Source organism: Procambarus clarkii, chromosome 48 (genome assembly GCF_040958095.1).
Source record: "Procambarus clarkii isolate CNS0578487 chromosome 48, FALCON_Pclarkii_2.0, whole genome shotgun sequence".
NCBI classification, from domain to species: Eukaryota; Metazoa; Arthropoda; class Malacostraca; order Decapoda; family Cambaridae; genus Procambarus; species Procambarus clarkii.
Window position 1 is genome coordinate 6,198,336 of NC_091197.1, and position 13,126 is coordinate 6,211,461.

At 53.0% G+C, this 13,126-nt stretch overlaps 1 protein-coding gene across 5 annotated transcripts in view; it reads right to left on the reverse strand.

The window, feature by feature from the left end:
* LOC123764709 (uncharacterized) overlaps positions 1-13,126 on the reverse strand; it is a 93,083-nt gene that overhangs the window by 10,164 nt on the left and 69,793 nt on the right. For all 5 annotated transcript variants that reach the window (XM_069302512.1, XM_069302513.1, XM_069302510.1 and 2 more), the window contains exons 2-3: positions 2,049-2,254; positions 1,027-1,186 (exon numbers count right to left, since the gene is read on the reverse strand). In XM_069302512.1, the coding sequence (XP_069158613.1) occupies positions 1,027-1,186; positions 2,049-2,254 (366 nt within the window). The remainder of the gene's footprint in view (positions 1-1,026; positions 1,187-2,048; positions 2,255-13,126) is intronic.

The following is a 13,126-nucleotide window of genomic DNA, read 5'->3' on the forward strand; positions in this document are numbered from 1 at the left end:
AATCTCAACTAGGTGAGTACACGAGACCAGTGCACAAGTTGGAGAAGCAGCCAGGAGTGGTAGGGAAGATGCTGTGGTGCACAAGACAGCACCAGGAGTGGTAGGGAAGGTGCTGTGGTGCACAAGACAGCACCAGGAGTGGTAGGGAAGGTGCTGTGGTGCACAAGACAGCACCAGGAGTGGTAGGGAAGGTGCTGTGGTGCACAAGACAGCACCAGGAGTGGTAGGGAAGGTGCTGTGGTGCACAAGACAGCACCAGGAGTGGTAGGGAAGGTGCTGTGGTGCACAAGACAGCACCAGGAGTGGTAGGGAAGGTGCTGTGGTGCACAAGACAGCACCAGGAGTGGCAGGGAAGGTGCTGTGGTGCACAAGACAGCACCAGGAGTGGCAGGGAAGGTGCTGTGGTGCACAAGACAGCACCAGGAGTGGCAGGGAAGGTGCTGTGGTGCACAAGACAGCACCAGGAGTGGCAGGGAAGGTGCTCTAGTGTACAAGACAGAAAAGAGTGTGAGTGTGAGGGGGGGGGGGGGGCGAGATGTGAGGTCTTAGAGCGGAGTCTCACAAGGGCCCGTCCTGGTACCTATCCGGCTCCTCGTGTATGTAATCGATCTTTAGGAAAAAAATTATCAATTCTTGTGAATGTTTGCTGATGAAGTAACAATTATGAGGCGGATTAAGACGGAGGGGATACCTCAAGAACCTACAAGATGACTTAGACAAACAAAGTACGTTTCAACAAATGGCTATTAGAATTTAACTCTAGTAAATTTAAAGCGATGAAATTAAGTCCCTCAATGTCACACAGAAATATATTTAGTAAAATGATAGAGAAAAATAAGTGCGAGGTGAATACACTGGATAACCCACTGTTAGAAAGGCGGGGTCCAAGAGCTAACAACTCGACCCTACAGGCACAAACAGTAAATACATATACCCACATACTTCCTCATACACCCCCCACCTCACTACTCACACACACAAGGAACAATCGTCGCATCCTCCAGGCTTCCTCAACAATCACCTTACCATAGACAATCATCTTCTTGGAGGCGAAGTCCTCTTCGTGGAAGGAGGAGACCCGGCAGGTGAAGGAGCCGGTGAGGTTGGTGGTCGGGTGGAGGATCTCCAGGGCCCTGTGCTTGCTGTACTTGTCCCGCGTCGCTGGGTACTCCAGGTTCACCCGCCCCTGCAACACTCACACGACGTTACTCCCCTGTCCCACCTCAACACCCAGCACTGGGGTGCAGCCAGTATGGCCCCACCTCAACACCCAGCACTGGGGTGCAGCCAGTATGGCCCCACCTCAACACCCAGCACAGTGGTGCAGCCAGTATGGCCCCACCTCAACACCCAGCACTGTGGTGCAGCCAGTATGGCCCCACCTCAACACCCAGCACAGTGGTGCAGCCAGTATGGCCCCACCTCAACACCCAGCACTGTGGTGCAGCCAGTACACCCAGCACAGTGGTGCAGCCAGTATGGCCCCACCTCAACACCCAGCACTGTGGTGCAGCCAGTATGGCCCCACCTCAACACCCAGCACTGGGGTGCAGCCAGTATGGCCCCACCTCAACACCCAGCACTGGGGTGCAGCCAGTATGGCCCCACCTCAACACCCAGCACTGTGGTGCAGCCAGTATGGCCCCACCTCAACACCCAGCACAGTGGTGCAGCCAGTATGGCCCCACCTCAACACCCAGCACAGTGGTGCAGCCAGTATGGCCCCACCTCAACACCCAGCACTGGGGTCCAACAAGCCTGGGATACCTACCCGGTGGCGTACCGTAACTCACCGTGCGGGTTCACTCAGTGACCCCTAAAACAAGTTCACAAAAAGACGACAATGGACACATTCACGCTGAAGACATAAGCTTTAACAACCACATACCAGTGTGTATGGTTCTAAATCAAGTAGTTTGGTGTCTGTACCAGGAGGATTTCTGGAAATATACAACCAATTGAGACCAAAGTATATCATACAGTGGCATATGACCGTGACAGTTACCACTGAGACATGACCGTGACAGTTAATGAGGTTGTTAACTGACCTTGAGTATGCCCATGGCCTCGGGCATCTTGCCTGGGATCCACTGGTAGACGGCCTCCGGCTCGTTGTTCCAGAACCACTTGACCACCAGGCCCTCCTGCTCGTAGCGCTCGTAGCGGTAGGCGCAGTCCAGGACCACAGAAGACCGCGACCCGTTCTGGATGACCTCCGGCACCACCAGGTCCACGATGTGCAGCCCACAACAGCCTGCAACACCACACGCGCGGTTAGTGTGCTACACGAGTGGAATATGTCCATGTGAGGTCACTACCACCCTAGCCGTGGACGAAGAGAATTCACATCTCATTCAGGCCCAATGATCAGGTTAATAAGGGAGGAGGTAACGATGCTGTCAGGAATGTTGAGGCCTGAATGTTGAATGAATGATCATTCAGTCCCCTTGCTAATCTTCTGGGGATTACTTATCTACATCAACAATCTTACACGTCCCAACAGTGGTATAAAAGATCAAACAAACTGAGGGCAGGCAAAGACTAGGGATTTTGGGGTGGGTGTGTGTTTACTCGCCTATTTGTGCTTGCCGGGGTTGAGCTCTGGCACTTTGGTCCCGCCTTTCAACTGTCAATCAACTGGTGTACAGATTCCTGAGCCTACTGGACTATCATATCTATCATAGCATTGGGGGGGGGGGGGGCGAGGGTGGCGGAGGAGAGGGGGCTTGGGGGGGGGGCCATGAGAGGAAGGCTAGGGGGAGTTGGTGAGAGGGGAAGGCTTGGGGGGTGGGTATGAGGGAGGGAGAGCTTGGGGGGGATGAAGGGGGAAGGGGGGGGGCCCCTTGGGTAGCAGAAGAGAATAGAGGGCTGGTTGGGGGGAAGGGAGAGGTGAGGGGGGGTGAGGAAGAAGAGTGGGCTTAAATGGGTGGGGGAGAATGGAGGGCTTAAATGGGTGGGGGAGAATGGAGGGCTTGGGGGTGGGGGGAGACGGGAGGGCATGGGGGAGAAGGGAGGTCCTGGGGAGGAGGGTGAGTGGGGGAGGATGACCTAGGTGAGCACTTAAAGGGGGGTTGGCTGGGGCAGGCAGGATGTCAATTGGGCGGAAGGTGGGGGAGGTGCTTATCTCCCTGCGGCTGTTGAACTTCTTGTGGAGGGTTCCCCACTCCCCTTCTGGGATTGTAGGATTTGGGGTTGTGGTTCCCTGACTCCTTTCTTTCTCCCCGCGCTCCTTCCTCGCATCTGCTGCCCTCATTCTCTCTTTCCTTGTCATATCCCTCTGCAGGAATACTTTTCTGAACTTCTTTACAGTTGCTAGTCCGTGTGTGTGTGTGTGTGTGTGTGTGTGTGTGTGTGTGTGTGTGTGTGTGTGTGTGTGTGTGTTGCCTCGGATGACCAGTCAGGACTATCCACCTAACCCGTATATCTTAGTTTGAGAGAAAGAGAGGAGGAGAGAGAGAGGAGAGAGAGGAGAGAGGAGAGAAGAGAGGGGACTAACTTTATGCCAAGAGCCCCAGCCAAAGTGCCCTCTGGGAGGCGGGAAGTCTGCGGTAATGCTGGAAATCTATGGTGATGGTGAAAGTGATTGTTATGGTGAATGCGGTGGTGATGGGTATAGTGAAAATCATGGTGATGGTGAAGGGGAGGGTGATGGTGAAGGCGACGCGTCTCACATACCGATGGTGATGGTATCAAAGGTAATGAACGCTTGAGCCAATGGTGACAATTGGTGATGGTGACTGCCATTAGGGGCGATAGTGATTTTGATAATTATAAGATGATACATTTCGAAGACTTTAGTAGTGGTGAAAGTGACAGTGACTGATGAGAGTAAACATTATTGGCCATAATGATGAAGATGACAAACATTGAGAAGATAAAATATGATGATGAAAATGAGGTGAATATTAATGAGATGGTGACAGACATGCAGACACCCCTGGTGATGGTGACAGCAGACACCCCTGGTGGGGGAGGGGGGGAGGGACTGGGGGGGGGGGTGGAGCAGGTGGGGGGGGGGGGCAGCACACATTAATTAAGGAGAGGACCCACAGCAGATATTAATAATGAGGCGACCCTCAGCTTCCTCCCTCACAACTTGTGATTTCCCACGGGGCTGCCAACACTGCTGCCAACTGTCCCGCCGGTGACACCAACACTGCTGCCAACTGTCCCGCTGGTGACACTGCTGCCAACTGTCCCACCGGTGACACTGCTGCCAACTGTCCCGCCGGTGACACTGCTGCCAACTGTCCCGCCGGTGACACTGCTGCCAACTGTCCCGCTGGTGACACCAACACTGCTGCCAACTGTCCCGCGCTGACACCAACACTGCTGCCAACTGTCCCGCTGCTGACACCAGCACTGCTGCCAACAGTCCCGCCCCTGACACTGCTGCCAACTCTCCTAATGTGGAAGGTTTAGAGACGGTGTGTGGAAATGTTTTTGAATGAAGATTAGGGCAACCCGTTCTCGCACTTGCTTATAGTCAATATCTTGCTTATGAATAAGTGCATATGTGACATACTAATTTATTGTGAATATTTGAGCTTACCTTGAAAAGCTGAATAGAAAACCACAACCTAACCTGACCTTAGTATGTTAAGATATTACAATTAATACTGAACCTATACCTATATTGATATTACACTTATATAAAAATAATAAAGCAAAACTAAAATATTTAAATAAATTGTAAAGTAACTCAGGGATCTTGTCAAAATTTGTATAAGATCTCTATTGTTTAATAAAACTGAGAGGAAAAGTTAGTGCCTTGAAAAAATATGGCTTGGAATATGTCACTTATGTACTTATTTATAAGCGAAATAGTGTCTATAAGCAATAAGTCATATGTGCTGTCTTGTGCGAGGGATGGAGATTAACTGAGTGTAGTTAGGCCTAGGGTTGGTTAGATGTGATTTGATTGGCAATTATTTGTATTTACGGTACGTGGTGAAGTATTTAGATAAGAGGTGTGACAACGCTACATGTGAACATGAATGAGGGACAGGATGAGGAACAAGTCTGGACCCCAGAAGACGCTAAGCTCTATTCATTCGTCAGTAGATGAGGTTGGTATCGTTTGTTCTAGAAGTGTAGAGAAAGTTCTCCTGAGAAGTTCTCTTCTCTCTCTCTCAATGGGTGGCCGGGGCAAGATAATGCTCCTGAACTGGTTGGGTTTGGTCATAAAATCGAGGCAGAATGAGCCGTACATTGGTATGTAAATTCCGCTGCTGAGACTGGCTGTGTGTTGCTGGGTACTTGTGCCGGCATCACCTGTGTGGTGCTGGGATCACCTGTGTGGTGCGGGCATCACCTGTGTGGTGCTGGGATCACCTGTGTGGTGCGGGCATCACCTGTGTGGTGCCGGCATCACCTGTGTGGTGCTGGCAATCCCTTCCCGGCTCCACAGTTGAAAATCCTTTGCACAGTTGACCTTCAAGTTGCAACACGCAACACAGCGACCTTCCTGCATTGTCTCCTGCATAAATGTCCATTTTTGGGGTAAACATTTTAATTGTAATTTGCAAATTTAATTCACCTCTTCCCGCCACATCGGTAAATATTTAGTTATTTTTATTATTGCACGGAAAATAATATGGACGTTGAAATCCAGATAACTCGTTTCCGGATTAGCCAGGCCGGTGTGCGGCCGGTACAGATAACCAATCCGGAAAATTATTACCCGCATTACCCAGGTGTGGCAGTAGTGTAGGCCTACCGCCACACATGTGGCTCTGCCTTGATGGGGGAAAAGCATATATAAGCCGAGAGGTGTAGCCCACTCCTCTGTCTATGTTCATAATGTATGAATTTATATATTTATCCATACACACACACGTGTTTGGAGGCAGACTCCATACACAGCTTCAAATGTAGATATGATAGAGCCCAATAGGCTCAGGAACCTGTATACCAGTTGATTGACAGTTGAGTGACGGGATCAAAGAGCTAGAGTTCAACCCCGCAAGCACAACTAAGCGAGTACACACACACAATGTTAGCGAGAATCAGCTACCTTCTCAGAGAATCATCATCTCTGATTCTTCTACTCAAGAGAATCAGTTACCTTCTCTTCTCAGGGAGCTGAACATTAAACTCAAGGGGTTCATTTTACGATGTTAATCTGGTAGACACGTGTCCTACATGACACATCTGGCCGTTGGATACGACACATAAGAGCGAGGAAGGTCCTGGTCAACAAGGGACACTCCAACAGTCATGTGTCACAGGTTATCAACAAGAAGACTAACAACCTCGATTGTGTGTACTCAATCCCTTGTAATAAATGTGCATGTGTTTACATTGGCCAGACTGGCAAATCTCTCTCCTCGCGTTTATAGCAACATTCATCTGCTATTCGTACAGCTCAGCACTCCAGTACATTGTATTTACATTCCAGTTTGTGCAATCATTCTATCGACTTCAGAGGGGAAAATGCATTGTTAAAAGTAAGGGTTTTGTTGAACGAAATGTGATCGAGTCTGCTCTGATCAAACATTGTAACAACAGCCTTAATGTGAGCCCTGGGATGTACAAGTTGGATCCCCATATAAGCCTCAATATAGCACGTCAATACAATATAGCATCCATTTTGTATATCTTCCAGTTCTGTATATTAATTGGAGCTGCCTCGGATGGGCCAATGGGCCTTCTACAGTTACCTTCTTTCTTATATTTCCTTTCCTTCACCATTTTTTGGTGGTCAGGAGATCTGCCCTGGCGGGTATAGAGGTCTGATCAACAATGTTTCCATCTTCATTCTACTTTGCTCTGATGAAGGTGATGTAGCCGAAAACGTGTTAAGCATTCCCTATTTTTCACATGTGGTTTTTCTGCATATTTGGATCAGTGTTTTTTTTTATCATTGTTGCAGATATTATATATATATATATATATATATATATATATATATATATATATATATATATATATATTATATATATATATATATATATATATATATATATATATTATATATATATATATATATATATATATATATATATATATATATATGACAAAGAGGGGGAAAAGGAAAGAGAAGGGGAAAAGGAGAGAGGGAAAAGGAGAGAGAGAGGGAAAAGGAGAGAGAGAGGGAAAAGGAGAGAGAGAGGGAAAAGGGGAGAGAGAGGGAAAAGGGGGGAGAGAGGGAAAAGGGGGGAGAGAGGGAAAAGGGGGGAGAGAGGGAAAAGGGGGGAGAGAGGGAAAAGGGGGGAGAGAGGGAAAAGGGGGGAGAGAGGGAAAAGGGGGGAGAGAGGGAAAAGGGGGAGAGAGGGAAAAGGGGGGAGAGAGGGAAAAGGGGGGAGAGAGAGAGAGACTATTTTTAGAGTGTTTCCTAAACCATATGAAGCAACTTCACCCTTTGAGTAAAACAGCAATGTCCTCTGATATAAGGACAAATCCAGGGATTACCTTTGGTCCTCTGGTCTCATGGCTCCCACTTGTGACTACCCTGGTGACCACCACCACCTCCACCAGCACTGACGCACCACACCACCACCACCACCACCAGCCCTGACGCATCACACCACCACCAGCCCTGACGCATCACACCACCACCAGCCTTGACGCATCACACCACCACCACCACCACCAGCCCTGACGCATCACAACACCACCACCAGCCCTGACGCATCACACCACCACCACCACCAGCCCTGACGCATCACACCACCACCAACACCAGCCCTGACACAACAACACCACCACCACCAGCCCTGACACCACAACACCACCAACACTGACGCACCACACCACCACCACCACCAGCCCTGACACCACAACACCACCAACACTGACGCACCACACCACCACCATCAACACTGACGCCCCACCAGCACACCACCGACACTCGGGGCTCCAACAAAGTCCCTCGAGCGTACACAGCTTCCCCACGACCGCCTCGCCTCACAACACCTCAAAGGTGATTCAAACTACACACACACCTCTCATCTTTCTCAGACATTCTTAGTCAAATGTGTCGAGTAGCGAGGCTTGCTGTAGAGGGGGCCCTCTGTGGTGTTGACACTGTGAGGGGGCCCTCTGTGGTGTTGACACTGTGAGGGGGCCCCTCTGTGGTGTTGACACTGTGAGGGGGCCCCTCTGTGGTGTTGACACTGTGAGGGGGCCCCTCTGTGGTGTTGACACTGTGAGGGGGGCCCCTCTGTGGTGTTGACACTGTGAGGGGGGCCCCTCTGTGGTGTTGACACTGTGAGGGGGGCCCCTCTGTGGTGTTGACACTGTGAGGGGGCCCCTCTGTGGTGTTGACACTGTGAGGGGGCCCCTCTGTGGTGTTGACACTGTGAGGGGGCCCCTCTGTGGTGTTGACACTGTGAGGGGGCCCCTCTGTGGTGTTGACACTGTGAGGGGGGCCCCTCTGTGGTGTTGACACTGTGAGGGGGCCCCTCTGTGGTGTTGACACTGTGAGGGGGCCCCTCTGTGGTGTTGACACTGTGAGGGGGCCCCTCTGTGGTGTTGACACTGTGAGGGGGCCCCTCTGTGGTGTTGACACTGTGAGGGGGCCCTCTGTGGTGTTGACACTGTGAGGGGCCCCTCTGTGGTGTTGACACTGTGAGGGGCCCCTCTGTGGTGTTGACACTGTGAGGGGGCCCCTCTGTGGTGTTGACACTGTGAGGGGGCCCCTCTGTGGTGTTGACACTGTGAGGGGGGCCCCTCTGTGGTGTTGACACTGTGAGGGGGCCCTCTGTGGTGTTGACACTGTGAGGGGCCCTCTGTGGTGTTGACACTGTGAGGGGGCCCTCTGTGGTGTTGACACTGTGAGGGGGCCCTCTGTGGTGTTAACACTGTGAGGGGGCCCTCTGTGGTGTTGACACTGAGGGGCCCCTCTGTGGTGTTGACACTGTGAGGGACCCTCTGTGGTGTTGACACTGTGAGGGACCCTCTGTGGTGTTGACACTGTGAGGGACCCTCTGTGGTGTTGACACTGTGAGGGACCCTCTGTGGTGTTGACACTGTGAGGGGACCCTCTGTGGTGTTGACACTGTGAGGGGGCCCTCTGTGGTGTTGACACTGTGAGGGGGCCCCTCTGTGGTGTTGACACTGTGAGGGGGCCCCTCTGTGGTGTTGACACTGTGAGGGGGCCCCTCTGTGGTGTTGACACTGTGAGGGGGCCCCTCTGTGGTGTTGACACTGTGAGGGGGCCCCTCTGTGGTGTTGACACTGTGAGGGGGCCCTCTGTGGTGTTGACACTGAGGGGCCTTCTGTGGTGTTGACACTGTGAGGGGCCCTCTGTAGTGTTAACACTGATGGGGCCCTCTGTGGTGTTGACACTGTGAGGGGCCCTCTATGGTGTTGACACTGTGAGGGGCCCTCTGTGGTGTTGACACTGTGAGGGGGCCCCTCTGTGGTGTTGACACTGTGAGGGGACCCTCTGTGGTGTTGACACTGTGAGGGGGCCCTCTGTGGTGTTGACACTGTGAGGGGCCGTCTGTGGTGTTGACACTGTGAGGGGGCCGTCTGTGGTGTTGACACTGTGAGGGGGCCCGTCTGTGGTGTTGACACTGTGAGGGGGCCCTCTATATAAGGTAGAGAGCTGTGGGAGACAACATATATGAAAGAGTGTCATCATTAGAGATTATCAGTGTGTTGAACACCTCAGCGATGCTGGCAGCCTCACTCTTGTAAACTCTGCTAATATTCTTAACATTTTCCCTCCTGGTCAACTACAAGACCGCATTTACAACACAAGGCGCTCAGTAGGCTCCCTATGATGACTCACAGGGAGCCACACCCATGGCACCATACGATGGCACACTCATAGCTTTCCTCGCTGCAGCTTAACACATATGATTGTGAGATAAATCAAGTTATAGCAGGTAAAGATAGCAATGATAAGCCCCATGTAGAGGTGAGTGTCTAGGGCCAAGATCCTTGTAATGTGATGTAGGACGATAACACCTCGTCTTGTGGGCTTTGTTTACCAACACCAGTCTTATTCCTGTAGACCAAGTTGGGGTTATTACGAGAGAGCAGCAGGAGCAGCAACAACAGCAGGAGCAGCAACAACAGCAGGAGCAGCAGCAACAGCAGGAGCAGCAGCAACAGCAGGAGCAGCAGCAACAGCAGGAGCAGCAACAACAGCAGGAGCAGCAACAACAGCAGGAGCAGCAACAACAGCAGGAGCAGCAACAACAGGAGCAGCAATAGGATCAGCAACAGCAGCAGTAGGAGCAACAGCAACAGGAGCAGCAGTAGCAGGAGGAGCAGTAGCAGCAGCAGGAGCAGTAGCAGCAGCAGCAGCAGCAGGAGCAGTAGCAGGAGCAGCTGCAGTAGCAGCAGGAGCAGTAGCAGCAGGAGCAGCAGCAGCAGGAGCAACAGCAGTAGCAGTAGCAGGAGCAGCTGCAGTAGAAGCAGTAGCAGGAGGAGCAACAGCAGGAGCAGCAGCAGCAGGAGCAGTAGCAGCAGCGCCAGGGTGTCAAGTGCCTTTTATCCAGGTGGTAAACATTGGAGCCTCCAACCACTCGTCTGGGAGCCGGGAGGCGTGCAGGGGGGGATGGGAGGAGGGAGTGAAGGGCAGGGAAGTAAAGGGCAGGGAAGGGCAGGGAAGGGCAGGGAAGGGCAGGGGGGAGGCAGGCAGGCATTGAAGGGCAGGACAGAGGAGGGCTGGGGGGAGGACAGAGGAGGGCTGGGGGGAGGACAGAGGAGGGCTGGGGGGAGGACAGAGGAGGGCTGGGGGGAGGACAGAGGAGGGCTGGGGGAGGACAGAGGAGGGCAGGGGGGAGGACAGAGGAGGGCAGGGGGGAGGACAGAGGAGGGCTGGGGGGAGGACAGAGGAGGGCTGGGGGGAGGACAGAGGAGGGCTGGGAGAGGACAGAGGAGGGCTGGGGGAGGACAGAGGAGGGCTGGGAGAGGACAGAGGAGGGCTGGGAGAGGACAGAGGAGGGCTGGGGGAGGACAGAGGAGGGCTGGGGGAGGACAGAGGAGGGGCTGGGGAGGACAGAGGATGGGGGAGAGAGGGCATGGAAGGGGAGGGGGAGACTACAGTGAAGGGGCCGCGTACATAAGGACAGACAGGGGGGGGCGAGGGAGGGGGTGCACACTGGAGGGAGTGAAGAAGAATGACGAGATGGAGTAAACAGTGGGTTGAAAAGGGTAAAAATAAAAGGGAGGGAAGGGAGAGGGGCCAGAGTGTAAGGGAGAGGCGCCAGAGTGGGAAGGGAGAGGAGCCAGAGTGGGAAGGGAGAGGAGCCAGAGTGAGAAGGGAGAGGGGCCAGAGTGTAAGGGAGAGGCGCCAGAGTGTAAGGGAGAGGCGCCAGAGTGGGAAGGGAGAGGAGCCAGAGTGAGAAGGGAGAGGGGCCAGAGTGTAAGGGAGAGGCGCCAGAGTGGGAAGGGAGAGGAGCCAGAGTGAGAAGGGAGAGGGGCCAGAGTGAGAAGGGAGAGGGGCCAGAGTGTAAGGGAGAGGTGCCAGAGTGTAAGGGAGAGGGGCCAGAGTGTAAGGGAGAGGGGCCAGAGTGTAAGGGAGAGGGGCCAGAGTGTAAGGGAGAGGTGCCAGAGTGTAAGGGAGAGGTGCCAGAGTGTAAGGGAGAGGTGCCAGAGTGTAAGGGAGAGGTGCCAGAGTGTAAGGGAGAGGGGCCAGAGTGTAAGGGAGAGGGGCCAGAGTGTAAGGGAGAGGGGCCAGAGTGTAAGGGAGAGGGGCCAGAGTGTAAGGGAGAGGGGCCAGAGTGTAAGGGAGAGGGGCCAGAGTGTAAGGGAGAGGCGCCAGAGTGGGAAGGGAGAGGAGCCAGAGTGAGAAGGGAGAGGGGCCAGAGTGTAAGGGAGAGGCGCCAGAGTGGGAAGGGAGAGGAGCCAGAGTGAGAAGGGAGAGGGGCCAGAGTGAGAAGGGAGAGGTGCCAGAGTGTAAGGGAGAGGGGCCAGAGTGTAAGGGAGAGGGGCCAGAGTGTAAGGGAGAGGGGCCAGAGTGTAAGGGAGAGGGGCCAGAGTGTAAGGGAGAGGTGCCAGAGTGTAAGGGAGAGGTGCCAGAGTGTAAGGGAGAGGTGCCAGAGTGTAAGGGAGAGGTGCCAGAGTGTAAGGGAGAGGGGCCAGAGTGTAAGGGAGAGGGGCCAGAGTGTAAGGGAGAGGGGCCAGAGTGTAAGGGAGAGGGGCCAGAGTGTAAGGGAGAGGGGCCAGAGTGTAAGGGAGAGGGGCCAGAGTGTAAGGGAGAGGGGCCAGAGTGTAAGGGAGAGGTGCCAGAGTGTAAGGGAGAGGGGCCAGAGTGTAAGGGAGAGGTGCCAGAGTGTAAGGGAGAGGGGCCAGAGTGTAAGGGAGAGGGGCCAGAGTGTAAGGGAGAGGTGCCAGAGTGTAAGGGAGAGGGGCCAGAGTGTAAGGGAGAGGGGCCAGAGTGTAAGGGAGAGGGGCCAGAGTGTAAGGGAGAGGTGCCAGAGTGTAAGGGAGAGGGGCGGATTCGTTGAGTTCACGGTGAAAAATTATTGAGAATAATTATTACAGCAGGACAGAATTCTAGGAAGTCGTTATTATGAAGCCGAGTGGTGGCTTGATGGTGTATACTCCAGTACCCCGAGTATCCCCACTCACCCGAGTATCCCCCAGGGAGGATACTCCGCCCCCAAGTGAAGACAGTCTACGGTATTATAACAATACATTTACTCAGGCCAGATAATTAACAGGAACTGTAAACCTCGCAGAGAAAGCTCAAAGTCTGATCATTTGTTACAACCCTCGCCCACCTTCCCTCATTATGAGGAAAACCTGTCTACTGACTCTGACAAACTGAGGTGTACTAATGTAGTGTATCAATACAAGTGTACTTCTGGAGACTGTGTGTATGCTACACTGTACAGACCGTGAACACTGTGATATTATACTTAATTTACGCGGAGGTGTTGAGCAATCTCACTGTGCACGACAACACTGGTCAGGACACGGTGAAGATCACACTAATGACACACAGCTACACTCACAGGCGGCTCTGTGCACTTGATGCCGTGGTCACTCGAGGCCTGACACCAGTAATCAACATTCAACTGAATTCCCTTTCGAGGATACAGTTGTTTGCTGGTCCTCCCGTGACCCAGAGGGAAGCTAGCACACCCGGCAGCCACAAGGCCAGGTGAACACTCACGTATAATTATCTGTGTTTGTGCACGTTAGCTTAGCATACCTGTGTCTC